We start from the raw sequence: 27559 nt of genomic DNA, 5'->3' as shown, positions 1-27559 counted from the left end.
TCTTGTGCGGACCGTTTTATCTGACAGCCATTCAGAGGCATTTACTCCCAGAGGAGTTTAGTCTTTTAACCTGTACAGGATCAGAGAGTTTGATATTCAAATGCACTCTGGCCAGTTAAATTGTTTAATCCTACGCCATCTATTTAAAGCTTGAATTCCTGAGTGACCTGCCGTTTTGGTGGTACAGTTTTAAAACAGTGCTAGGAGTGGGTAAGGCAAGTATATGTGTTTGGGCCTGAGAAAGTTCTGAAGTGCTAAAAATGTTAACTTCCTGAATTTTCCCGTCCAACAGAGGGCATATTGGCAAAGATGTTTGGCTCCGGACAAAGCAGCAGTCAGTCGCTGCCAGTGAGGAGTAGCACCTCCGAAAAGCCTTTTAGTGAAAGCCCAGAGAGATGAGCTCACAGTATTGTACTACATGTGTCATCTGAGGAAAGGAAGTGATCTGAGAGTGTAACAAACCTTCATGTGTGAGCTTTCGCAATCTCTCCTGAGAACGGTTTCTGCAAACACACACACAGAGACTAACACACAAGGCAGTTTTATGGAATATGAGCCTCAACAGTCACTGTTGTGCTGCCCAGGAGCACGGCACTTCTTAACTGCAAAATGCTCCTTATGGGGCTGTTTGGCAGGCAAAGTAGAAGACCATTGTTCTTCTAAATACACTTGAATATAAGGCAATGTATAAATTCCATCATAAAGTGTCTCAGTAAGGTGTTGAACCACTTTGAGAACAGCTTCTACAGGTCTCTGAACTCTATCAGAGGGATGAACACCATTCTCCCACATGATATTCCTTCATTTGGTGTTTTGATGATGTCCAAAATCTCCCATAGGTGTTCAGTTGGGTTGAGAGTCTGTGAAGACCAGCGCATGTAAAAAATAACGACGTTATAGCCTAGTGTTATTTCAGTTCAGATATCAACATGAAAACTTTTAAAGGCGCATTCCGCCGCTTTTTAAAGTTCACTTCATTTGTCATGGGATGTCACCAGGATTAAGTCACCCACACCCACGCAGTAAAATCGCTCTGTGCTGGCTATGCCATTGTTTTCCTATGGGTAGAGCGGTGCCGCCCGACTATGTTGGAAGCGCTAACCTTGGCGTGGCTCTCTGCTCGAAATTGCCATGAGCGCTGCGCTCAAAGTAAAAATTATTTCAACTTTGACCTTGGGTACTGCTGACCTTTCAAAGCGCAACCAATGAGATAACAGCTTTAACTGTAGTCGCCTAGAAACAATGAAGTAGCTTCTCCGAGCACTTTTTGATGACTCTGCAAGGCGCTGCGCCCATGGATGTATAAAGAGAACTGGATACAGCGTTGGAGGCGAGCTCTCGTTCATTCCTATGAGAGTTGATCAGTGGCGCATGAAGCCAAAATGGCCCGACTGCAGAGTGAGAAAGTAAACGGATCATCCGGCGATCTTCTGCATCCATTGGGCCCATAGAGCAGGTGCAGTAGCGTTTCCTTTAACTTCGCCTCCCAGCCCTCGCTCCAGCCTCGGTCTGGGTCTCATTCACAGAACGGAGGAAGGGAAATAACTGGATTCAGCTATTAGTGCATTTTACAACTTTTAGGATTTAAATAAGGACTATTCAAGTGTTCATTAAGGTAGTTCATTCATTCATTATCTATTATTCAGCTTATCCTATTCAGGGTCGCGGGGGGGCTGGAGCCGATCCCAGCTGACATTGGGCGAAGGCGGGGTTCACCCTGGACAGGTCGCCAGACTATCACAGGGCTGACACATAGAGACAGACAACAAGTCACGCAATTTAGAGTCAACATTATCCTAACCTGCATGTCTTTGGACTGTGGGAGGAAGCCGGAGAGCCCGGAGAAAACCCACGCTAACACGGGGGCCCCAGGCCAGGTTTGAACCTGGGACCGTCTTACTGTGAGGTGACAGTGCTAACCACTGCACCACTGTGCAGCCCTACTGGGTAGTTGATATACCTAAAAAAAAAAATTATCCGCTGAGTTACAGACGTCTCTTTTCCAATGTAAGTGTAAGGGGGAAAGTCATTTTGGGCCCAATGGCATCGCGTGACGGACACGGAAGTTGTAGTATCGCCATTTGGCCACTAGGAAAATTTGCTTCACAGCCCAGCGCTCTTCCTGGGAGCTTGGCTGCTGCCTCGTGTTGAGTGAAGAGCAAATTTCTTATCATGTCAAGGCAGCTTTATCTTGAGTTGGGTTCTGAGACTTTACATTTTTAAAAGATAGCCTGCAGGACGGTGTAACTAAATACAGTGAGTAGCATTATGGGAAATTTAAGCTCCCGTTTTTGGAGCTTTACCTACGGAGTCCGCCATGTTGCACCGCCATATTTCAACAGTAGCCCTGAACGGACAAACCAAACGCTGTTAACTTTTCCTGCTTGGGCCTGAGTCAATAAAGGTTACTCGCTCCCGTTGCCGCTGCTCTCTCTCTCTCCTGCTTCACCACTCACTTCCCACGTAAACACACTCTACGCACTGGCTCTGCTCCAAATGGCTCTAGAGAGGACCATTCACGTTTTTTCGTGTCGGCCACCGTAGCTCTCCAACACGCTTGGCACACGGGAGAGGCTTCAGTTGGTTACAATCTCCTCACCTCACCGCTAGATACCGCCAGATCCAACACACTTTTAAAATTTGTCTTTTGTGACACCCCTGTGTTTATGAAAGTGAGTGCTCCTTTAAGAACACCTCACAAGTAAATATAAACAATGGAATTAGAATTAGAAAGATCATCTGAAATCAAATCCAGAAATTATAAACTGATTGTACAAAATAGTGTAGTTACTTCCTTATACATGACACAGAGATGAGGCAAAAGGGCATATCTACTATAATGGGTGCTTAGCCATCATTCTTTATTCACTTACTGAAGGGATGGCCTATTAAAAGGGCTGTTGTAAAGATGTCTATATGACAGTGACAGAGCCATATATCCGTCCAACACGAGCCTCACCCTTGTGAATTACTCATCACACTCGAATCAATCCAGTGATGACTCAAATCGGGAGCATAAAGGGCAGCTGAGAAATACCACGCATGCAGGAATAAAAAAATATATATATATATATATATATCCTACACATCATAATTTGTCCAAACAGCCTTTCATTACACCTGCACCTGCACACACGCCTCCGCACCAAAATACCATCATCAGATCCAGTAACTCCACAAAGAGAGAGAGACAGTAGCACAGATAGATAGTGGAGGAGGGAGGCGGTGGTTTGCAGTCAAACAGCAACAGCGCTGCTGCTGAGAGGCGACAGCAAGCTATACTCTCATCTGGCACACACACACACACTTTACACGCGCACACACGCTTTGCATCATAGAGGAGAGCTCATGATAAGAAACCTGTTACACGCTGCACATGTGATGGCAGGCAGCCGCACCGGGTCCTCCTCCTCCTCTTCCTCCTCCTCCTCCGCAGATTAATTAGCGGGTGTACTCGCGGCTCTCGGATTGGGTGTCTTTTAATGAGGATATTGCGACAATGGTGAAGGACAAGGCCGAGAACCAGACTCTTCAGTATCAGCAAACTTTGGTGAGTTCCGGATGATGTCATAGATGATGCTTTCAGTCATGTGTTGGGCATGTAGGGGGTGTCACGGATGCCTGTTTGGCCAGAGGATGCAGACACAGCTGCTGGTTGCTCAACTGTGTCCTGTGTGAGGACAGGAGCAGTGCAGCTTTTTATGGAAAATTCCTATATCTAAAAAAAAAAAATGAGTCTGTATTGTCTGATTTGTATTGCCTTTTGGTCTGCTCTCTTTCAAGTTTGCTGCTCTCTATTCATTTACCTTGATCCACAGGTGTTGCATCACTCTCAGCCTGCTTGGCCAGCCTTCATAATTAATTCTCATCAATCTAGATTCCACCAAAGCATGTCGGATTAATTTGTTCAGCTTGAAGAAAAAGCATTGTCTGGCTTTCTCTGATCACTTTATGTGTGGCCCTAATGGATCATTATTAAGACGTTAATATCCTTGATATATAAGATTACTGAGCTAATGTATTTCACTCACGTCCCCTTATCTACTGCAGATCTTGTCCCCCCCCACCCGCCTTGTGTCCCCTCTGTCATCTTCCCCTCAGCCCTTCCTGTTTGCTGTAGAGTGGCCCCTTCTACTTGTGAACCAAAAAAGTGGAGTGTTTCTAAAATATTAATTGCCTCGTGCACCAGTTTTCCATTGATACCCTAGAGCCTCCACATGTAGGGATATCTATATTCAGATAAAGGGACAGACAGACAGACAGAGCAGTGGATTAAAGTGTCCTTCCACCCTGATTTGTGAGTCTGCGACTGCAGATATCCCTCATCTTCCTTTCACATGTGCACAATCCTTCTCCGTGCAGCTGTGCTGGGGCCCAAGTGGTACAGAGGTGCTTTTTTTCCTGCTCTTTGTCGGTGTGAAGATCGATGCCGTGCTGTGTATCTCAGTGCAAAGATCAATAGTAATGTAAAATGGCAGTCGGAGTCTGTGAGGATTGGAACGTGCCGTCTGCCCCCTCCCTCTCCTTTGACCATCAGATCAATGGCTTCATCATTCACTCCCTGCATACTAGTCCATCACCCCTTAAATAGATGCATGTGTGTTTCTGCACATGCAAGCCACATGTGCAGCTTGTGTCCTGATACTTTCTGAGTGCAAAGTGGCAGCATTATTCATCAAATACCTTCCCCGTGGTAAAACAAACTGTGTTTTCCTCTTAGAAAACTGAACGACGTGCAGAGATAGATATTAACCAAATCAGAGAAGTGAGGGCTCACAGAGTTTATTGCCCGTGTGGCTGCAGTCTAAAATTGGATTCCAAATGTTGACAAAAGGATCCTCTTTCTTTTTTTTGTTTGCCATCAGCAAGATTTCTGAGGATTTTCAGTCATGTGGTTGCTTGAGTTTTTGGCAGCACAGAGCCACTGGTGCTGTATAGCGGGACTAAGCAGATGACACGAAGCAGATAGAGAGAAATAGAGATCTGTCTGATAAACTTCTCCGCGAGGAAGCAGCACAGAAATGTCATCTCATTCACGGCTCTACTGTGCCGTATTCCTCCAGTATTTACACATTTCTTGCAATAGTCTTTTTATAGAATCAGCAGCTGATTGACTCTCGAGTTTAGCAAGACAATGGAACGAAAAATAGCACTTTAATTTATGGCTCCTGTTGGTGCTGGAGTTTTACAATCGACGAGCATTGCTGTGACAATCCATTAAGATGAAATGTGGTGGGTATGGAAATGAGCTGAACGGCTGAATAATTGATATAATTACATTGCAAATGGCCATGATTACATTTCCCTCTGTACAAAAAAGAAAACAATTGTTTGATATGTAAATAATATCCATTCATATATCGTGCACATATTCAGCCACTGCACCAAACAGATTTCTTGGAAATCTGCTTAGAAAGCATCCCCGCTAACCCCTCCGAACTCATTATCCAAAGGGAATAGTAAAAGAGAGAATAAACAGGGCTATTTATAGCCATTGAGATATTTGTGAAAAAAGTGTGTAGTGTGTAGTCATACTTTGTTTTAGGCTGCAAGCTGTTATTTTCTGGGTCCTGTGCGGAGATGCAGGAGAGATCCTTTGAGCAGTTGGAAAGCAACCGTGGGTCTGGTGCATCAAGGGTCACTGGCTCCTGCAACTGCTGTCAGGTGCGTTGCATGCTGGGACAGCAGGCAGTGGCTGCCTGCCTCCCCGGCGTCTCGTGGGATGGAGCAGGTACAAGTGGAGAAGACGCAGATCAGAGATCTTGAAAAGAAAAGGAAAGAGACAGACGGCATTGTGGTGACTTGGTGTCTAAAGCGTTGCAGCCTTCCATCTAAATTCTTTTCAAAAGCTTTTTTTCAGAGGTGTGGGAGGTCTGGATGTGTCATAGGGTTTGCATGTGTTTTCTCTTTGCAGAAACGTGGGCATGTTTGCTCCATAGGTCTTGCATGTGCATTTAGTTTGTGCGTGTAGTTGAGTATGCCTGCCTACACGTACGTGCTTAAATGAGTGTGTGGTGAAGTCTCTGTCAGAACAGATGTTAGAGACATCACGTTCGTGTTCTTCCAGCAGCGAGACGGCTTGAGGATTTGGCTGCTGCAGGGATCAAAGTCATGATCTACCTGAAGAGAAAAGCCGCCACTCCACACCTCCTCTAACCCCACCCCCTCTCCGCTCCCCGCCACAGGGCACTGCAGCACCGCAGAAACGCAGCACACAAGCTGCCGGCCTTTCTGAATGTATGCATGTGTGTTCCTGAGCAGCCTGCCGCCGCATGGACTATCAGGACACGCCGCTGAGAATAAGATCCTGTACTCACCCTTTTGGGTCTCTTTCCATATGTCTATACATGATGCATATTTAAAGCTAAAGATTTATGTAAAAATACGGATATAGTGGTGCAGGAGGAGAAGACTGTCTCTTCTGTCTCACTGAGACAAAGTACTGGCAGCCGGTTGGCCCAAATGTATCGATTATGATTAGCACACAGTGTTAAGTTTGCACATGCTTGTATATTTGCATAATGTTAGTTTGCATGCGGACAGATTGTCTCCTGAGCAACAGTGAGCGAGCACAAAAAAAAACTGGACTGTGAGATCTGTTGCCTGCCTCTTCTCTTTTGTATTGTTTGGTGTAAAGTGTCACAGACCAGTTGGGGTGGTAAATATGAGAGCATGCTGTCTTCAGTTTACCTCCATCGCTTTTAAGATTTCTTGTGTTTTGTTATCAGCGAGAAGCTTTATGAAGAAAACTCAGATATTTGGAGTAGAATTTGACTGCCATACACGTCTCTGCTGTATCTCAGCATCTCCCTCTGTCACTGTCGCACACACACATAAAAGCGCTGTGTCTTCAGGGGGGTCTAGTTCCTCGTAGTCAGCATAGTCCGTTTCTCCCGCACAGAAGCTGGCTCCAGTCCATTTCAGCTCCTGTCACTTCCGAGTAGTGCCGTTATACCTGCACGCCACTGAACGGGCCACTGCAGACGGAAAAAAAATCCATCTCAATTCATTTGACTGTTAAAGTCGACCCTGCTCATTGTACCGTACAGGGTGTACTCACTGTCAAGATACAATATAGTTGTACTCTCTGTTACAAAACCCCTCATAGGATATATAGGGCCTAATCATTTGTAAAAAAGTAGGGCTGTCCTTGGCCAAGAAACTGACCCGACTAACTCTCGTACGATTTGTACGATTTAAGCAACAGATCTCTGAAACTGAGTTTCTCCACAAAGAATCACACAAAAGCACCACTTTAGATCTTGTGTTTATCAGAGATGTGCTCTTAGAAATACATCATTCAGCATGAAAAAAGCATAAAAAATGACTAATCGACCAAAGAAATCTTAGTTGACTAAGATTAGTCGACTAATCAACTAAGAGGGGGCAGCAATCATAAATAAACATTAGTTGATAACCCAAAATGAATAAAGTAGTATCGTAAAATAAACAGCTGTGGAAGAAATATTGAGATCCTTTACTTGAATAAAAGTAAGGAAGTATTATTAACAAAATATTCTTGATGCAGAATGGCCCTTTTTATGCGTGTTATATTATATATTGTCCTATTTCTACTGACAATTATTAGTATTATAGATGCATTAACATGTAAGCAGCCTTTAATGCTGCAGTTATTTTAACTATTTGGTATACTGTTTATTCAATAACAATGCATCATATTTAGTAAAGTTACCTGATGAGTTGTATGTGAAATCTTACAAAGTAACTATCTGTCAGCTATATGTCTACAATAGTATTCTCTTTTTTGATTAATTCTTGATTGAAAAAAATAAAGTTTTGTTGGCAAAATGTCAGTAGCGAAAAATGCTCATCACAACCTCCTGGAGCTTCCAATTGCTCAAAGATATTAATAGATTAGTAGGTATATTTTGTAGATTGATAGAATATATTTTAATTAAGGAATAGATATAAATTCATTTTTATATATTTAAGATTTTTAGTTTATTATCAAATGAGACAAAGAAAAGCAGAAAATTCTGCCATTTGAAAATCTAGAGCCAGAAAATTATTCCTCAAAGTCACAGATTAATTTTCTCTTGATCGACTAGTCGATTAATTGTCTACTTGGTTCAGATATTCTGTCAAATAAATGTAATAGAGTAAAAAAAGTTCCTGATTTGTTCTGAAATGAGGAACATATTAATAAATGTGGCTCAGCGGGTAGAACATGTCTTCCATTAATCGCAGAGTTGAGCGAGACACCGTTGACCCCAATTCCTCCTGATGGATGCTGCCATCATCGGTGTGTGAATAAAAGCACTATATATTCAAATGTAGTGGAAATACAAAGCAGCATAACATGGAAATACGGACTGTTAAGGTTTCAGTTGAAAAGGTGGACCCAAACGAACCAAAAGAGACCGGGCAGACAGTTAATTTAACAATAAGAGAGCTTTAAGTGCAAAGCTGGTGGCAAAAACAAAGCTGATGAGAATCAAAAACTGAGTGCGCAGGCTGAGGTAAAACAAAGTACAAAGGAAAAACACCCACTGGTAAGACATGAGGAACACAGGCAGGATGGCAGGATGAAGACCAGTAACAACACAGACCACCTGACACTGAAAGAGGGAAGCGCAAAGACTAAATACTCCAGGAGAGCTGGTGTGATTAGACACAGGTGGAACAAATCAGGGCGGGGAAGACAATCACTAGGGCGGGAAAACACAAAGACAGGAAGTAAAACCAGACATGACACAAGAGGTGAGTGACTTTCAAAGTAAAACAGGAAACAAACTACAACCAAAACCCAGGACCATGACAAGGGCTGCCCCCTCTTAACTGATTAATTGACTAACATGTAATTTTGTCAACGAAAATTTCTTTTGTCGATTAGTCATTTTGCATGCTTTTTTCATGATGAATGACTTATTTCCAAGAAACTTATGATCACATCTCTGATTAACACAAGACTTATAGCGGTGCTTTTGTGTGATTCTTTTTGGCAAAACTTTTACAGATCTGTCAATTAAATCAACTAATCGATTAGTTGACAAAATCGTGTGTTTGAGTGTTAGTCGACCTAATAAATTATTTGGTCGAGGACAGCCCAAACAATTACAGTATTTAACGAAAACATAATTAAAATGTAGATACCACCTCAGGTAGGGGTGCACCGATACCGATGCTTGATCGGATATCGGTGACAATGGGGTCGAACTATTAAATTAAATTCCATATTTATATACTATATACATTATATACTGGAATTTTAATTCCTGTTTAAGTTTTGACCAGTTTGTTGCTGCATTAAAAAGGTTTACACTTGAATTGTAATTCCTGTGAATTTTTAAGCTTTTTTTGGCCAATTACTTGGTGTATGATTTATTATTTTAATAATAAATAATTCACTAAATTTATGTTATATTATCTATGTATTTATTAGTTCCATTTTGTCTTACAAAGTTAAGAAAGTAATGTTTAAGTCAAGCCTGATGTTGCCTTACACATAAAAGAATGATCCCAATCACTTCCTCACAGTGAGGCATGCAGCGTTAAACGCTGGTATCGGATCGGTACTCGGTGTCAGCCGATATCCAAAGCCCAGGTATATCGCTATCGGGACTGAAAAAGTCAGATCGGTGCATCCCTAACCTCAGGGGGAAAAAAATCATATCGCAATTTCTTTGCATGGTGAGTGCATGGCAGACTTTCAGTGTGTTGATTTCGCTGTTCTGACTCCCGGTGACGCTCATTTTAAACCTGTTGCAGTAATCTCTGTGGATGAGTGTCATGATGTACTGAATAGATTCAAAACAACCAGCTTCCCCCCTTCAAGTCTTTTTCTGACAAGATGTCACTCTCTCAGTGTGATCCTTCAGTCTGCCTGACATCACCCCTCCCCTCCCAGCCCTCCCCCATCCTTTGTGCTGCTTTCTACTAACATGATCAGCGAGTGTGTGTTGGTGTATTTTCACTTGTCTGGGTGCACAGGGTCTGCTCGACAGCATCAAGGTTTTTCATGTTTATGTCACTGTCTGTGTGTGAGCTCTGACTCATAGGTAACTCTTCTGAAGGCAGCCTCCTCTACCTATATTAATGAGTCAAATTTGTCACTTCCTCCGCTAATTCAATTTTCACTCTTGTCCCTGGAGGCCTCATGGCTCAGATTAGCCCGAGTGCTTTAGTCCTCCCCGGTCTCATCAATACACACTCAGCGCGCGTTTAAGTAATCACACCGCCACAACAGTATGTAGGAGTTTAAGCGTCTGAAACATCCGTCTTTCTCCCCGCGGCGACGAGTCCCTTCACTCTCACACACACAAACACTACAAAAAAGATTAAAATCGACTTATGAATATTTATTAGTAAAAAGCAGCAAGGATGAGAGTTTTAGATGTTCAAGCCTTCATCATTAGAGTGTCAAATATTTGTCCTTGCTGTCTCCTCACAGTGAATAAATTATGCTGCGGTGCTTTGGGAATAGTCGAATAATAGAGAAGTTTTTATTTTATTTTTTTTATCTCATCTGTTGTGCTAGGCTCGCACATTGTCGGACTGAGAAAGGCGGCACAGTGAGTGATATAGCAGTAAATTGGGGGGTCTGACGCAGTAGAAAGTTGGCTCCGTTTGGCTGGAAAGTTTTCTTGCGGTAGGTGAACGTGTGCTGTAGAGCGACATGTAAATGCTGGTAGTAATGAGGCTGCGTCCCTTGTTAGTACGTAGAAGTGGTGTCCAATATAGTCCGTCCGATACCGGATGTTTGAAGCGGATACTGACTTAGATATTTTGGAACGACGTATCACCGCATACTATACTTTCTATTTGAACATTAACAAACAATCTTGTTTATTTGTGGCTGTGGCAGAAGGCATTATGTTTTTGGGTTGTCCGTCCGTACGTACATACTGTACGTCTGTACGTCCGTCCGTACCATTCTCGTGAACGCAATATCTCGGGAATTTCTTCAAATTTGGCACAAACGTCCACCTTGACTCAATGATGAACTGATTTTGGTGGTCAAAGGTCAAAGGTTACTGTGACCTCACAAAACATGTTTTTTTTGGCCATAACTCAAGAATTCAAATGCTAATTATGACTGTTTCACACTAATGTCTAAAATGATAAAGTGATGAACTGATTGCAACTTGACTGGTTGGTACCACGAGGCGGTAATTCTAGTTTTATTCTGAGCCAGATCCATACCTATATAACCTTTATTTAACTAGGAAGTCACATTGAGATTAAAACCTCTGCCATACTGAGCAGGACAGTTGAAAAATCAAGTTGTCAGTGCTTTCTAGTGGACAAAGTATTTAAGGATGACACCTTACCTCATTACCTCAGACCTAGTTTGGCATTTTTGTACTGCAATTTCATGATACTCAGCAACCAACATATACACTGATATGTCCGATACCGACAAGTCACCTATTGCGGTATTTGATATCACGGTATCATCATGCTATTGTAAATTTTCTGGGAACTGCAACAAGTAATTAATTAGTTGTCAACTATGAAATTAATCGCCAACTATTTTGATAATTGATCAATCGCTTTAGGTAATAAAAAAAAAAAAAAAAAGTCTAAATTCTCTGATTCCAGCTTCTTAAATGTGAATATTTTCTGGTTTCTTTTCTTCTTTATGACAGTAAACTGAATATCTTTGAGTTGTGGACAAAACAAGACGTTTGAAGATGTCATCTTGGGCTTTGGGAAACACTGATCGACATTTTTCACCATTTTCTGACATTTTTTAGACCAAACAACTAATCGATTAATTGAGAAAATAACTGACAGATCAATGGACAATGGCAGCTCTACTGGAAACTACTACTAGATAAAATAACTAGAAGAGAATGTCTGCTTTTTGAAAATGCAATGAATTCAATTTCTGACAAATGAAGGTGTTTTATCACACTGATGCAACAATGGTGTGAATCCAATATTTTCACACAGCTGTGCTGCTCATGTATTTGCAGACACGAACCGACCCAGTCTTATGGTATACATACAGTAGTATCTTTACATTACACCCCTACAAATTACTGTCAGTTGTATTTTGGGAGCCACTGAACAGGTTCCAGTTTGGCGATTTCACGTTTAACAAGGGAACACTGTGTGTTCATTGCAAAAGAAAATGAAGATAAAAGGTGAAGGTAATCATCTAAACATACATGCTTATTGTATTATCTGTAAACATGTTCATGTAATGTGGGGAATGTTTTTTTGTGAGATATTTGAAGGCGTTTGTAGGCTCTTCTGACAGAATTCACAATATTAATGCATATTTTTGTTTTTATCTCAGTAGAGATGGTCATCGCCTCGTATTCTCAGAATATCTGGACTGAACAAAAGCTTCACCTCTCAGTGGTAAAGATGCTGTAACACAGGCTCGGGGCTGAAGTTTCTCACCAGATGCAAAGTCAATATTTTCATACTAGTTCATTTTACTTCTTTTCATTGGTTTCTAGGTGGCAACTATGAGAATTATTGTTCTAGTAAGGAGGAGAATTATGATGTGAGCCATGTTTGATTGATTGACAGGTGACGTGACAGCTGCTCCTCCTCAGCTCCACTCAAACTTCCTCTCTTTTTTTGTCCAAATCTGGATTTTCAGTCTATGTTTGTCTAATTGAATTAGTTTGATGAATGAGAGTTGGATTATCTTTCATCTTTTCACACCAATTTATTCGTGGTAAACACACTTTCTTCCCTTGTGAAACTATTTTGCACCGAACTAGAGCTCTAGTCTCTGTAGGCATTATGACAAACCAGTCAGTAGCAACCAGTGGGAGGCGGGAGTTGAACTGGTGTAGAGGGTTGTGATGTGGGAGGTAAACTGACTAATGCAGATACAGAAGTTGGTCACATGGGAGGTGAACTGGTTACAGATAACAGCTCATTTAACCCACAGAGTCCTGCCTGCTGCTCTCCCAGGGGGCCGTGCTCCAGATGGCCAGTGATTGCTTTCACACAGGCCAAAGAAAGAAGCACTAACAGCCTCCGTTTATACTCCCAGTGGGTGTTTGTCTGGTGCTGGTGGTGGTGGGTTTGTGTGTGTCTATACTGTATGTGTGGGCAAACTTGTCTTTCCATCGCACAAGACTCAGTAGAAAAGTTGAAATTCACTGAAGCTCTGAATAGATTTTAATTTCCCAGTGTAGTGATGATAAACCAGTTAGTGTCCGTCACTTTCCTCCATGCATTACTTCATTGGTCGGGATCTTTAGAAGTTGACAGATGTGGGCCATTTCATTTAGGAAATACTAACGCAGCCATATTGAAGATGTGGAACTGCCCTCCAAACAGTCATTATTTTGGCCTTTTCAGATTCAGTGTGGAGACTATTTTTTCCAACTGTGTGCAAAATTACACAACATCACTGGTTTGGTTCTGTCTATGGTCCTTTGTTGCATGCTCTGTTTACCCTTGTTCCCTGTCCGCATCTTAGAGCTGCAACGATTAATTGATTAGTTGTCAACTACTAAATTAATCGGCAACTATTTTGATAATCAATTAATCGGTTTGAGTATTTTTTTAGGCAGCTTCTTAAATGTGAATATTTTCTGGTTTCTTTACTGACAGTAAACTGAATATCTTTGAGTTGTGGACAAAACAAGATCGACATTTTTCACCATTTTGTAACATATTTTAGACCAAACAACTAATTGATTACACAAGAAAATAATTGACAGACTAATGGACAATGAAAATAATAGTTAGTTGCAGCCTTACTGCTTCTCGACTGTTGCTTTACAGTAAAGGCAAAAAGCCAACAACAATCTTGAAGGTTCAGTGTGTACGATTTGGCGGCATTTAGCGGTGAGGTTGCAGATTACAACCAACTGAAACTTTTCCCGTGTGCCAAGCGTGTAGGAGAGCTACAGTGGCCGACGCGGAAATGTGAATGCCCTATCTAGAGTCAGTATTTGGTGTTTCAAGAGACATGGCGGTCGGCTCGCTACGTACCCGCTACATATGTAGATATAAACGTCTCATTCTAAGCGAAAACACAACGATTCTTAGTTCAAGTGATTATACACTAATGAAAACATACTTCTGCCACTTTCTGCCAATAGATTGTTGTCTTTGCATTAAAAGCCCCACAAAGCTTGAATACCAAGTGCCACTACTTAATTTTCTTTTTTTCATTGCAACTTTAAAACCCAACAGAATCCACTTCAATAAATAGCTCTAAAGAAATGCAGACGAGGAGGCTTGTCAATATTAGAATTTGCCAATGATTTTATTCAGGCTGCTCCCGCTTAGTCGACTAATCGGTTGTTTTGGTCTTAGTCAAATAAGATTTCTTTATTTGATTAGTCGCTTTTTATCCTTTTTTCATGCTGAATGACGTAGAAATTTATGAGCACATCTCTGGTAAACCTAAGATTTAAAGTGGTGCTCTGTGGAAGCTGTGTATGAAATCATAATGTATAAATTGCAAAATAGCCCATGAAATAAGGAATAATCCCACATTCATATTCAACATTAGTTATTCTCTGCTATATATCGCTGTTTTTATGTGTAGAGGCGCGTGTGTGTACAGTTGTCCCGAAGCTTTGAATATTCAACGCTTTGAAGCCCCAAAATTGTTTTACTAGTTTTCACTCTGACTCATTTGCTTGATTCTCCCAATACTTAGCATGCCACACACATGCAAACTGTTCTGTATCTACCGGTTTGCCTTTACTTGACAGCATTTTTAACCAGTAGCACAACTTTTTACATTTCACTCCACTGACGTGGACATGCATGTCCACATAGCAGTTGTTAGCGTTTGTCAGCTGGCATCCATCAGCCGATTCCTCTGGGATTTTCTGCCTTATAGACGAGGTTGTGCTGCTGTCGGAATATAATGTATAGCTACGTTTTGCTTAAATGCTTCCCAGCAGCTTGGAGCTTATAGTGGATGGATACGAGCATCCCTGACAGCATGGTCCTCCTCTCTCTACTCGGCAGTCAGACCGAACCGCCGCTCTGCTTTTCCTCTGCACCTCCTGTGCATGCGAGCAGAAAGAGCGAGTCTGGAGGAGTCGTGATGCCCATCTCAATGAGGGGAGGGGGTGGACGGGTTGGAGTGGGACAAAAAGGAGGGAGGTGGTGCGCAGCGCAGTGGAGGAGAGATGTTGCAAGTTGTAGCATACAGAGAAACCTAGAGGGACTGTTATCAAAGAATAAAGAGTGAGAGGGAGAGAACAGGAAGGAGACAAGCAGTGAGCCTGGAGGAGGCGTGATGCTCATCTTAATGTGGCGGCATGCTAGAACGAGATCAGTGTTTGAGACTGAAGGTAAAAATTAGATTTGAGTCAGGCTGTCCCACCAGTACTGGAAAACTGGGGTTTCTAGTTACACTAGCTTCAACCACTTCAAGTACAATTGGTTTCTTTCACAGCTGATAACTAGTTCTGTACATTTCTACATTACAATATGTCACATTTCAGTTAAATTTAGACTTGCAGCAAAGTATTCAGTTGTAATGCAACCTTCTGATTTCTCAGCACAAATCAAGAAGAGGGGGGTTGCATTACGTGCTCGACTACACTGCCCCTCCACAAAATCCACCTCAGCAAAAACTGTATAGCGAGTGACCTTCAAATAGCAAATCAGACAAGACCCAGATGTACGCATGAGCTTTTAACAAGCTTTTATTAAAAGTCACGGGCCAGATCTGGCTGTCAGTGGAGTCATCTCTGCGATTTGCCGTTAGGGGCAGACGGTCTCTGCTCGGTCAGGATCACCTCTCCGCTCGACACTAGAGCCCTCTGACTTGAGGAAAATTTCCTCAACGCAGATACAGCTCTTCCTGCAAGAGAAGGATGGAAACGCATCATTACTTTGACAAGCTCACGATCTGACAAGTATCCATTTTGATACGTCATTTGTCAAGGAAAAATGTCAAACAGTCTCTGGTTCAAGCTCCTGCAAAGTGAGGAGCTGCCTTCCATTTTTTCCACTGTGAGCAAAGATCCAACTTTTCCTCTTGATATCAATTCTGGGATACAGATTACAATTGATTTTTTCACCCCCCTAAATTTAAAATTCATATACAATGTCATACTCCGTGTGGAACTTCTGTAAAGTTATTTAAAAGGCCAGGGATTATGGCACCAACAATTTATTTGGCAGCATGCTGTGGTTTAATGAAGCTTAAAGCAGAACACTAAATTTCATGACATTGACGAATTACCTCTGGATTGTAATAAGACTAAATTTTAAAAACTGAAGTTCTTAGTTGAGCTACTCACGTTGCCGGTGGCATGGTTGTTCACAGGAGGTTATGCTGCTGGGATAGCACACTGCTGTAGCACAATGGATGAACACCTGAAAGAGTTTGCAAGTTGCATATTTTGTCAAGGGAGCCACAATTATAGTGCCAGTTAAGTTACTGATGTCATTGAACAACTGTACCGCGTCTTGCCGAGGCGTAAAGGTGTTTTGATCCACAAATGTGAACATTTTAACGATTAAACGTTTGTGGTGCGTTGGGTATTGAAGCCCAGAGGAGCCGTCCACAGGCACCACGGTGGTTAAGTAACGGTCATCACGGTAGGGACACCTGGCGCCAACGAAAGCTCATGTTTAACACACAATACAAACTGCTGAAATTTAAAACAACCATGTTATTAAATTCTTTATACAAATATACCCATCAACCAGGAGGTCCCACTGTGGCAGGCTGTGAGGATCTAGGGTGGAGGTGACCCAGCAGTGCTCCAGGTTCAAGACAAGGTTTGGATCAGACCTGTCCAGGATGTTCACCTCAACATAGACCGGTTCCCTCAGCAGTTTAGTGATTGGATAGTCTGCTGGAGTGTAGAAGGAGCTGTACGCTGCCTCTTCTGTAATAAAAATGTCAGTTTTAGTACCTCAAATATTCTGCAATAGCTGCAGTCGTGATACTAATCTGGTGCCGCTCACCCTCCACACATCCCTTTGAGTGGCACTGCCCGTTCCCCAGTCGGAGCTCCACTCTGAGAGGTCCTGCTGCAGCGACCGGCACAGGTGGAGGAACAGCGTTCACCTCCATGACGAGAGCCTCCACGGCTGTGCTAGAATACCGACACTGAAACAATACCCTGGTGGGAGAGAACAGGAGACATTACATCTCAGGAAACCTCAGTGGGCCACAAAAAAAAACAATAATCGATTTTTACTCTAACTCACTCAAAATGGCTGTCCCTGGTGATTGAGCCTCTAGGTCCAATTCCCACTTCATATGAGGAAGACATGTGGTTCTCATACACCACGTAACCCTCTTCCTCCTGCAGGAGGAAAAACATTAGAGTGAATTGAGTAAAAAAACATGGCAACATTTCAAGCTTCATAAATGTGAGAATTATGGTCTGATTTCTCAAGCTGAATTCATAGTTAACTGAGTCTTTGACATTTTACAACACAAAATGATTTAGTCTCAGACTTTAACCCATGTTTAACTTCACACATTAGTTAAAGCAAAGACTGCACCAACCACCTTGAGTGTAGTACCACACGCAGTCGCAGGAAACTGAAAGATGGCGAAAGCAGAGGTGACGCCCACAGGGTTACAGGAGGGGTCGTTTGTTTCCAGCAGACTGACTGACTCCACATCTATGTGGGGCAGAGTGGCATCTCGAGCCACCACCACCACAAACTGGCCATCCCTGGTACACTGCACAGTCACTGGGCGAGGAGAAAACAGATGAATTTGAAGATTTTACACTCACCACGTAACGTTTGTTTGAGAGGCATTAGAGAGCACGGATACCTGCTTTCCCATAGTAGCACTGCTGCCCATCAAAGCAGCAGTTTATGTTTCCACACTGCTCGGCAGTGACATCTTCAGTCCCACAATGGATCTTGATAGACTGCTCTACCTGGCATTTATCAAAGGGAGCTGCGGGTGGAGGGACCTTCAACTGTTGCTGGGGCCGCTGAAGAGGAAGAAGAGACGGTTGGTATTGCTGCAGAGGCAGCTTCCAGTGATGCTGGGCAGTAACATCACAAGCCAAAACAACAACCACCACACCAAACAGACACTTAAAAAGCTCCATTATGGAAACTGCACCAAACCTGCAACAAGCAAAGCCATGGCTCTGACGCAGCCTTTATACATGATTGATTAGGAGCTGTTTGCTGAGAGCTCCGCCTCTCGTCGTTAGGACTCAATAGTGTGGCAGCCATGTAGAGTTAATCAGCTGGGAGCTGACAGCTTGAGCTTATGGTCTGCTCATCTGTCTGAAAAGAGGCAGAGCTGAGAGGATTTGTTTTTTTAAAAAAGACTGGAGTTGCAGGCTGAGAATTTTCCGACACCTGGCCCTGTTTACTCTCAGTTTGAACCTCGGCGTGTTTACACAAGATGACTATCTTTACTGTGACCCAACACTGAATTATGACATCTCTTCCACTGCCTCCCACTTGCACCACCTGTATAAAAGCTGTCTTTTTCTGTCTTTCTCATGTACACAGATGTATGGGCGGTACACCCAGGAGCTGGGTGTGTATGCCAAGGAGGAAGCGGCCCGCCTACGGGACGGAGGAGTGCGGGATGGCGGAGGACTGCGGAGGAACACCAGTGTTCGCAGTCGTGCCGCAGATCTGCTGGACTATGAGAAAGACCCCTGTGCAAAGTGCCATTGTAAGTGTTGATCGGTATGCAGTAAGCCTTAAATCTTCTATGAGTGTGCAGGTATAGTGCTCATGTTGTGAAGGTCAGACCAAAGCAGTGCACATAAACAAAGTGGATCTAGTGTGTGTGTGTGTGTGTGTGTGAGAGATTGTAGCACTCCAGCATGTATGAAAGTTGTGTGAAAACATGGACTTCTTTAAGTAGTAGCAGCAGAGCGGCTACCTGACACAAGGGAGCAGGAGAGGATGTGAACACGATTAAATGTGACCGATCTGAGCAATGACCTCCAGCCAACAAGGGCTGTCTCAATGTCAGACAAAGACAGCCCCCTCTGCTGGCTGCCAGCAGCCCACCACGTACACCGTGTCTGTGTGTGTGCGTATGTGTGTGTGGAGAGAGATGTTTGCTTTGCAGCGTGTGTGTGTGTGTTTGTGTGAGCAGGACTCTGATCTGAACTGTCAGATTATTTTATGTCTAGTCTCCCGAGATGACTGCAGATAAGGGAGTGGCACCAGAGGAGAGCTCCACTTCAGACTGATGTACTCAACAATAAAGGAATGACAGATCCGGACGCTTATTTTTATTTGTTCTTTCTTCAACCTTCATTTATGCAAGTTCCTGAAATCAAAGAGTTTTTTTTTTTTTGCAAGTCAACAGAGCAGCAATGCATTTCTTAAAGGGTCAGTTCACCCAAATGGAAACATTAGAACTACTTTTTGCTGTAGAAATAGTCCCCGTATAAACTATTCACACTGACGTCAGGGGATTATCCACAGTAACAAGGACACGCTGCAATGTCATCTTTCAATGCTCCACAAATTAAATTCCCCTCACCACACCATACGCATTGTATTTATGTGGTGGATGAAAGCTATGAATACCTTAAAACCTAATGAAATAAAGCCCACATCTGCCTGGCTAGATGATACTAGAGGAGAGTGAGAAGACATGTTGGGTTTGTGTGATTTTGGTTAGAGCTGAGAGGTGTTGATTTATCTATTAGTCAATGAATTACTTGCAAACTGGTATTTGAAAATAGACTATTTGATGATTTGTCTTTTTTTTAAGCAAAAAAAAAACCCCAAAATGAACTGGAATCTTATTGAATGTGAGAATGTCTTCTGTGATATTAAACTAAATATCTTTGGGGGTTTTAGGGGTTTTGCTTAAAAATCATAGAAAAAAAGACGCTCTTCATAATTGCATAACTGCAGAGCTGCTAATAGCTAATTCGGCATACTTAACGGTGCCAATTTGCAAAAATGTAAACAAAAATAAGCTAAAACAAAAACTGGGCTCAAGTTTAAGCCCACAGTGTAACTCATTGAATCCATGGCGACATTACACTTCCTGTTTGCATCCGCTAAATTATGGGAAAAGTAGTTGCAGTAGGGCTGGGCGACAATTCAGTATGATCAATGGAATTGTTTCATGATTAAATCATATATCGAGATATTGTGATACACAATTATGTCATCTAAATTGATAATAACAAGCACATACTAACTAAAATTCCTCATAAAATCTGATCATTATGCACTAAAGTAGTTAAATCAATGAGAAAACACTGTACTTTTCATTTGTCAAGTATGTAATTCATACAAGAGTATAGAAAACCGTGTAGTTATTTCATATAGACTTATTGAATCACCAGAAAACATGCTATATCGTGATATATATCGTTGTTCAGTTGTCTAAATTCTGTCTTGGCACAGTGTACGACTTTAAAAACCTGCCATGGACCACGAGAGTAATCAATAAATTGTTAGTCGCGCCCCCAGATGTGGTTAAACTGAGCCTTTAGATATAAAGCTCAACACATAAAGTCTTAAAACATAAGAGATAACCTCAGTAAAAGGGAGAAAAGGAAAAAAGGAGAGAAAAGGCAGTTTGTTCAGCGTGGCTGCTTTCCAGCATCCGTTTCTGCCTCCTTGCCCTTGTGACGAGTGATCTGATTAAAGCTCGATACGTCGCACCATAGGTGAGAGCTATACTATATCAGTCTAGCATCCCTCCGCTCGCCGTAATGGAAGCCATTTAAAACAATCACTCTCAGATCAGGAGCCAGCCAGAGTGATTTGTGTTCTCGCTGTCTCCGTGCCGTGTGCTCGTAGATCAAGTGGTGTTTGTATTTTTAGACTCGTCTCTAGATAGATGCTCTCTCAGGCTGGACAGGTTGTACTGTTTTTCTTGTTAAGTAACATGTAAGGAGGACAACCTTCACATTTGGTGGATGTGGGAGTTTTAGTGTTTTCCTCTCATGTATCTGTGTGGGAACATCATCTCTGTGGGTGATGGACTACGAGTGTGTGCCTCGGCTCAGATCGGTATCTGGAGCCGCAGCTTTTGAACAAGGCAGCCTACACATGCAGCCAAGGGCTCTGCTGCCGGTCGTGATGGAGAGCTAAAAACATGCACTGCCTCACTGCGTTTATTTTGACTCATAGGGTGAATCTTTCTGGGATTTTATAGCTGACGTTACTCAGATGTAGCATCATTGTGCATTATGTCATGCATTCAGTGGCTTTGCACCTTTTTGAATATACTGTTTATAGGTGAAAAAGCTATTAGTGTTATTCCTGATTACAGCTAAATGGCTTCAGGTGGTGGAACGCAGGACTAGCAGAGGTGGAGAAATGTCTGGCGTTGGGTGTGATTTTTGTAACGGGGGACATGAGGAGACATCTGTGATCGCCACTGAGCCTGCGGATGTGAGCGAGAGCCAAGATGCACACGGAAGTATGTGGCTTTGCAGGTGGCAGACAAGTGTGTGTGTGTGTGTGTGTGTGAGAGAGAGACAGGAATAAAGAAAGAGAAGCTATTGGAATGTGAATTTCCCCAGCTTCGTCCAATGAACTGTGAAATAAAAAATTATAGATCCAGTGAAGAACACGACAGTCTAATCTGCACAGATAGATTTATCTTTAAATATTTCTGGTGTGTCCGCTGTGTGATAGGTTTGTCTGCACATGAATGCGTTTGTATGTGTATATGTCCTCTGTTGGCAACCCACCATCCAGCAGGTGGCCTGGCTGCCGGGCAGCTCGCTAACGTCATGCACACAGTTGTGCCCCACCTCCCTCCGGAGGAGACTCAGCATACCCCCGTGACCTGAATCCTGCACCAGAAAGACTGCTGCAATGTCTGTCTTTCTTCATTTAGCATATCATTTATTATGTCGATACAATAGCGGTGTCATTCAGTCAAGACATATTTGTGAACATGATGGTGGAGGAGGAGTAGTAGTACTCCTTCCTATAATTATAAACATATTGTACAAGCAGTAGAGTCACAAATTTAACAGATTGTAGAAAAAGAAAAGTACAATTATGAGAGTTAAAATAAGTCAAAGATAATGGGGATAACAATGTTTCTGAGATATCTGTCACATGATATATTTTATTTTAGAAATACTTTGGAGCCATGCTTTAATTTTTAAAGCTTTTTGAAAACTTTCCCTAGAGAAAATGTCCAGATGAAAGAGTTTAACAATAGAGCTCAATTCAGCCTTAAAGGAGAAGTCTGTTGATATTCTATATTTTTGTTATTATCAACAGTTCCCATGAAAAAAAACAAAAAACTCTGACTTCCCTGCCTGGTCCGGGCACTCAGCCCCGAGCCCGTTGGTTCCTACTCAAGATGTTAACCTTTTAACTGGTCACATTTCATTTTAAAAAACACCTGTAGTTTTTAGCAAATGTCAGTCAAACAGGAGTAAGTAATGCGTTTGTTGGGGACTATTTTCAGTGGCAGATCAATACACGTTTGGTACAAGTGAGTATTTCTGGCAGGTTGTACGTGGGATGCACTCAAAATGTACTTCAGTGCCCATGTTCATTTTATCATAGAAACATCATGTCATGTTGATTAATCACAAGTGACAGAGCTAATCAGCATATTAATTAAGTTGTTTGTCATGCAGCATTCGGCTGTTCCAACTTCTCAGAAGGGAGACTTCTCTGAAACTGTTTTTCTTTGTTTTACGTTAATTATAAGAAATAATATTGTGGGGTTTTGGACTTTTGGGACAAAACAAGACATTTGATGGCATCACCTTGAGCTCTGGGAAATTGTGACAGCTAGGGCTGCTAACGATCTGTCGATTAATCGATTAGTTGTTTGGTCTATAACAGTCGGTTATACGGTTAACGGTGTATGACAGTAGTGCATGAAACAGGTAACCTGAAAAAAATCATGTGCCGCTTAGTCCTCCGATGCTCCTAATGGAATCTGCAAGATTTCACAGACCGGATGAAAACAACCAGGTCTGCTGTCCATCTGCTGTCTATGAGAGCTGGCTGTCAATCACTCGTGAACTCCGATCAAACGGTCAAACTAGGCAACGCTGATCAAATTTGAATCAATATTATGTTACGATAATGCCTATTTCTCGCCTCAAATGTTTTCAGAAAGATCTTGTAGTGTACTGTTTAGCTGTAAAATGAGAAAGTTTGTGACCCGGCAGCCATGTTGAGATCTCTTGGGGAATACCAAGCACCGCCCACCAGCCAGAGCACAGCCAATAGGAACGCTCTCTCTCTGAAATGACCTGTGATTGGTCAAAGTCTTAGTGGAGATTTTTTAAAGCCTGAGAATAGAGCCATGAGGAAGTGTAGAAGTCTAGATTTCTCTCAGAACACTTGAATTACAATATGCTGAAAGGTTATTATGGATTTTTTGCCCAATGATGCCAAACATGTACTGCCTACTGAAGCTTTAAGGAAACCAAAAAATGTACCTTACCACAATGGACAACAAGATAGATATGCAATATCACCAACTGATCACTCTCTCGCTCTCACCCTGTTTTACTATCATCATCACATCTGTTGCTCTCGTGGTTTCTCCGTCACTATACGACTTCCAAGCAGTAAAAATACCAAAACAACTTGATGTGCCTCGACTGCAACGTTTTTATGAAATATGGATCTGGTAAATGTGTTAGTGGCACATTTCAGCGTCTCTTGGGACGGGCTCATCTATGAATGGTCTGGATGCTGAAGTGAATTCCAGGCTTTGGCAGTGTCCGCAGACAAGAGAGAGGAAATGAGTCCAGTGATGCTTCTTTTAGCTGACCCAGCTCAGAGTTATAGACTATAATGTAATAACCATGACTTAGCTTTGTTTTGTATTCTGTATTCTGTATTTGTGAGGTGGATGAAGATAAAGCGATGCTCTCACTATCAACATAATAACCTCTGTTAGTTTGTTATTGTTCCCACACTGATCACTCTCTGCGGGTAAATAGATAATATCTCTTACCATTGTCTTTATAATACACCATTGTTCTTTTGTTTGTCCTGGGAAACTGGATCCTTTATTCACACAGCATGAGGATAATTGCTTGTTTTTCCCAAATCTTTATTTGTTTGAAGATTGATTAATGATAAACCCTTGTTCACACTTTTATTTCCTCCAGGTTCGACCAATGTAATGGATTTTCCTCAGGTATCGCGCCACCAAATAACTGTCAGGAACCTTCAGCTAATTCAAAATGATGAATAGAATAGACATTAATTAATTAATTAATCTAATAGTTTAATTCCCAAATACACTCCTAACTGCATTTTACCTTAAAAAAACTCTAATCTGGTGTTCTGCTAACCAATCTAAGTCCAAACTAAACATGGAGAAGCAGCATATAGTTACCACACACCACAGAGCTGAAACAAACTTCCAGATGATTTGTTTTAAGACATAGAAATACTCTTCTTTGAATAATAATTGGTCTGATGTGGTTTTCCTAAAAACAAATGTCTATTATCTCATTAAAAATTGGGTGACAGGGATCAAATCTATCATCACAAAATATGCATTTTATATCACAAAAGTGATAAACATCCTGATGTAGTTAATATCACAAATACAGTAATATTTTAGATTGAGAGAGCATTTATAGATAACCACACACTAATGTCTCTTTTTGGCTAAATACCTGACAATTGTACAGGGATGCAAAAATACTTCAAATCCAACACTCCCATGCATCAGCTCTACTCATTGCTTAAAATGCATTAGATTCGTTACATACATACATACAGGTGCATAAATGACATTTGACCTCTGCATTTAACCCATCATTAGGAGCAGTGGGCTGCTGTAAAGCGCCCGGGGAGCAACATAGGGTTCAGTGTCTCGCTTAAGGACACTTTGACATGCAGACAGTGGGACTGCATTCTTTTAATTTGTGTTTCAGTATTGTATTTTCCGTTATAATATACTTAATGCATTGCAGTATATAAAGCGCTCTGTGTATGAGATGTACCAGCCCCTTCCATTCATCCCCTTCTCCTCCGTCACCACACACTTGTTTCTTTATTTTCCTTCCCTTCTGACACAGCTGGTTCTTCTCAGTCTCACACCAACAAATATGTTCCTTCAGCGTCTTTTCATTTCAGAGATTTTAACTTCAGCTTTTCCCTCCGTCTCCTTCTGTCTCTGTGACCTCAGTGTGTGCGTCTCGCTGCCAGAAGTTCCTGATCTCGCGGGTGGGGGAGGACTGGATATTCCTCATTCTGCTGGGGCTGCTCATGGCTCTGGTCAGCTGGGTCATGGACTACGCCATCGCCTTCTGCCAAGAAGGTAGGAAAGAGCCAGAGAGCCAGAAAGAGCTACAAAGACAGGTGGATAGACGGACAGTGAATAAAAGGGCTGTTCTCACAGAGGCTGTTAATCCATGAGGAGCTTTCAGGCTTTAAACAGATAAGACGTCTTGTCAGGTGTGGTGTGAAGGTAGATTGTAAAATATGAATACCAATTTGCTGCAGAGTTATATTGATCTTGAGCTAGATAACAAAGTGTCTTTCATTAATATTAATACAATATAAGGATCAATGAAGTCTCCCATGTAGCATCAAATGCATCAATCTTAACACTGACACTTGAATTAATCCACCGGGTGCTGACATCCAAACTCATTAACTATAAAGAAAATTGTGAGTGCAACAAATCTCTGAAATGACAGTACATTAGATATCTTTTTAATGTTTTAAATCACATTTTTTTATGTTTTAGGTCACATTTTTTTTCTTTCTCACATCAATAAATTATCTGTAAATAATTAATATAACCACAACTGTGAACAACAAACATTGTACTTTATACCTCTCTACATTTTTTTGACAGCTACAGCTACTAGTTAGTTTTCAAAATAAACTTTTACATAAAAAAACACAAGCTTATAAAAAACAATTTTGTAATGTTACATATTGATTCGTTTAGATAAAGCCCAAGGATAAAAAGTTGTCCAATATTTCACAAGAAAGCAAAAAAAAATACTATAAATTTGTGCAGGAGAACTTGTTTTTTCATCTGTGAATCCTCTGACGACCCCTCAGCTTTATCTCGTGACCCTTTGGAGGGGCCCGTTCCTCTAGGTTGCGAACCACTGGACTAAACTACCACACTGTTTAGTTGAAACTAGCTCCACCTTGACAAGCTACAATACTAAAAAAGCTTGTACACGATGTTGCATCAGCATTAACATTCAAGTTATATATGATAATATACTGTATCAGCCACAGGGGCGTAAAGAGTAGCATCATTTTACTTTTGATTCTTAAAGTAGTATATTTTGTTGATAATAATTTTGTAATGTAATGGGGTAATTGTACATAGTTGTATTGGTACTTTTACTATATTATTGGTTCTTCTTCCTCCACTGTTTTCTCATTTATCCACTATTAGAAAAACTCTGCTGTTAGGTGTGAAAAATGCCGACATAATGGCAAGAAAAAGATGCATCTGTGGATGTAGATATTTCACACATTCAAGAAACGCTTCCTCTAATGTGTTTTATGAAATGGTAATGATGAGGAGGAGGCCACAAATCTGCTATAGGTGCAGAAAAATACATGAATAAGGCAGAGAAGGGAGGTCAAAGAGCGGTAGTATAATAATAACGTATTCATAACATAAATCTTATTAGATGGGGGATCTGGTCGTTAATAGGTTTCGCTTTCTACAGCATTATACTGAGATGAAGTTACGTGTGTGTGTGTGTGCAGCACAGAAGTGGATGTATGGCGGACTGGACAGTAACATGCTCCTGCAGTACATCGCCTGGGTCAGCTACCCCGTAGTGCTCATCACTTTCTCAGCAGGATTCACACAGATCCTGGCGCCTCAGGCTGTGGGTAAGACACACACACTCACACACACACACACACATTTAAACTATTCATGCATAAACATATGTTTTTACATCTCTAATTCCTGGTCATATATCTGTGTTTGAATAATGTAATTGGCTCTATAATGCACCATAAGTCCTCCAAGGACATGCTGTATGCGTCTTAGTAATCACGTGTGCAGGAAATCCATACGATGTAGCTCTGATAAGATGTGCATACAGAAAACTACATGAATATCAATCAGCTTTGCCCCTCACCAACCTCCCTCCCTCACTCTTCATTTATTCCCCGCATCCCTCTCTTTAATTGCTTTCTTTATACTCACCTTTTCTCTCCCCTCCATCATCCCACCTGGCATCTCTTTCTCTTTCATCTCCCAGGTTCAGGTATCCCTGAGATGAAGACGATACTGAGGGGGGTGGTCCTGAAGGAGTACCTGACGTTCAAGACGTTTGTGGCCAAAGTCATCGGTCTGACCTGTGCTCTGGGCAGTGGGATGCCTCTGGGGAAGGAGGTAGAGGGTTTCTCTTTCCTTCATCACAGTCTACTTGGCTGCACAAATTACACATGACAGATTGCCTGACAGTTTTTGTAGTTTCCTGTTGGGGAGGATATAATAAATTCCTCATTAAAGTCACTGCTGTGAAAATAAAAAAGTGATTTACTGCTAATAACACTTACATTGCCCATTTGGGGGTTATGAAGTTGTTTGAATCTGAATCTGAGCAGGCTTTAATCGTACAGGTCTCTATAGCTCGCTCTGTCGGTCTGTTCCCCACCCTTTGGCGGCCACATTTTCCGCCATAGGAGGCTGAAATTTGGCATGGAAGTCAAGTGTGTGAGTGTGAAGGTGTGTGTT

General features: G+C 41.8%; 2 protein-coding genes across 8 annotated transcripts in view; one reads left to right on the top strand and one right to left on the bottom strand.

Annotated features, from left to right (window-relative positions):
- The first annotated feature begins 3352 nt into the window (after positions 1-3352).
- clcn2a (chloride channel, voltage-sensitive 2a) overlaps positions 3353-27559 on the top strand; it is a 42169-nt gene continuing 17962 nt past the window's right edge. For 4 of the 6 annotated variants that reach the window (XM_074651295.1, XM_074651294.1, XM_074651296.1 and 1 more), the window contains exons 1-5: positions 3353-3550; positions 18409-18577; positions 25019-25150; positions 26575-26703; positions 27081-27214. In XM_074651295.1, the coding sequence (XP_074507396.1) occupies positions 3500-3550; positions 18409-18577; positions 25019-25150; positions 26575-26703; positions 27081-27214 (615 nt within the window). In that variant the 5' untranslated portion in view covers positions 3353-3499. Of the gene's footprint in view, positions 3551-18408; positions 18578-20741; positions 21308-25018; positions 25151-26574; positions 26704-27080; positions 27215-27559 lie in introns of those variants that run through there. The other 2 variants (XM_074651297.1, XM_074651298.1) reach the window with 2 other exon arrangements.
- On the bottom strand, positions 15585-18031 carry LOC141777232 (zona pellucida sperm-binding protein 4-like). 2 transcript variants are annotated; one of them, XM_074651303.1, is made up of 8 exons: positions 17708-18031; positions 17432-17622; positions 17128-17225; positions 16882-17039; positions 16610-16802; positions 16372-16519; positions 16209-16284; positions 15585-15766 (listed from the first exon to the last, which is right to left on the bottom strand). In XM_074651303.1, exons 1-8 carry the CDS (start codon positions 17991-17993, stop codon positions 15648-15650), a joined length of 1269 nt encoding a protein of 422 aa, XP_074507404.1. In that variant the 5' UTR covers positions 17994-18031; the 3' UTR covers positions 15585-15647. The 2 variants fall into 2 exon arrangements, with proteins under 2 accessions (XP_074507404.1, XP_074507405.1); XM_074651304.1 differs by having other exon boundaries at positions 17435-17622; positions 17708-18030.

The sequence above is a fragment of the Sebastes fasciatus genome, chromosome 11 (assembly GCF_043250625.1).
Source record: "Sebastes fasciatus isolate fSebFas1 chromosome 11, fSebFas1.pri, whole genome shotgun sequence".
NCBI classification, from domain to species: Eukaryota; Metazoa; Chordata; class Actinopteri; order Perciformes; family Sebastidae; genus Sebastes; species Sebastes fasciatus.
The sequence above is the reverse complement of the archived record's forward strand: the minus strand, read 5'-3'. Positions and strand labels throughout refer to the sequence as shown.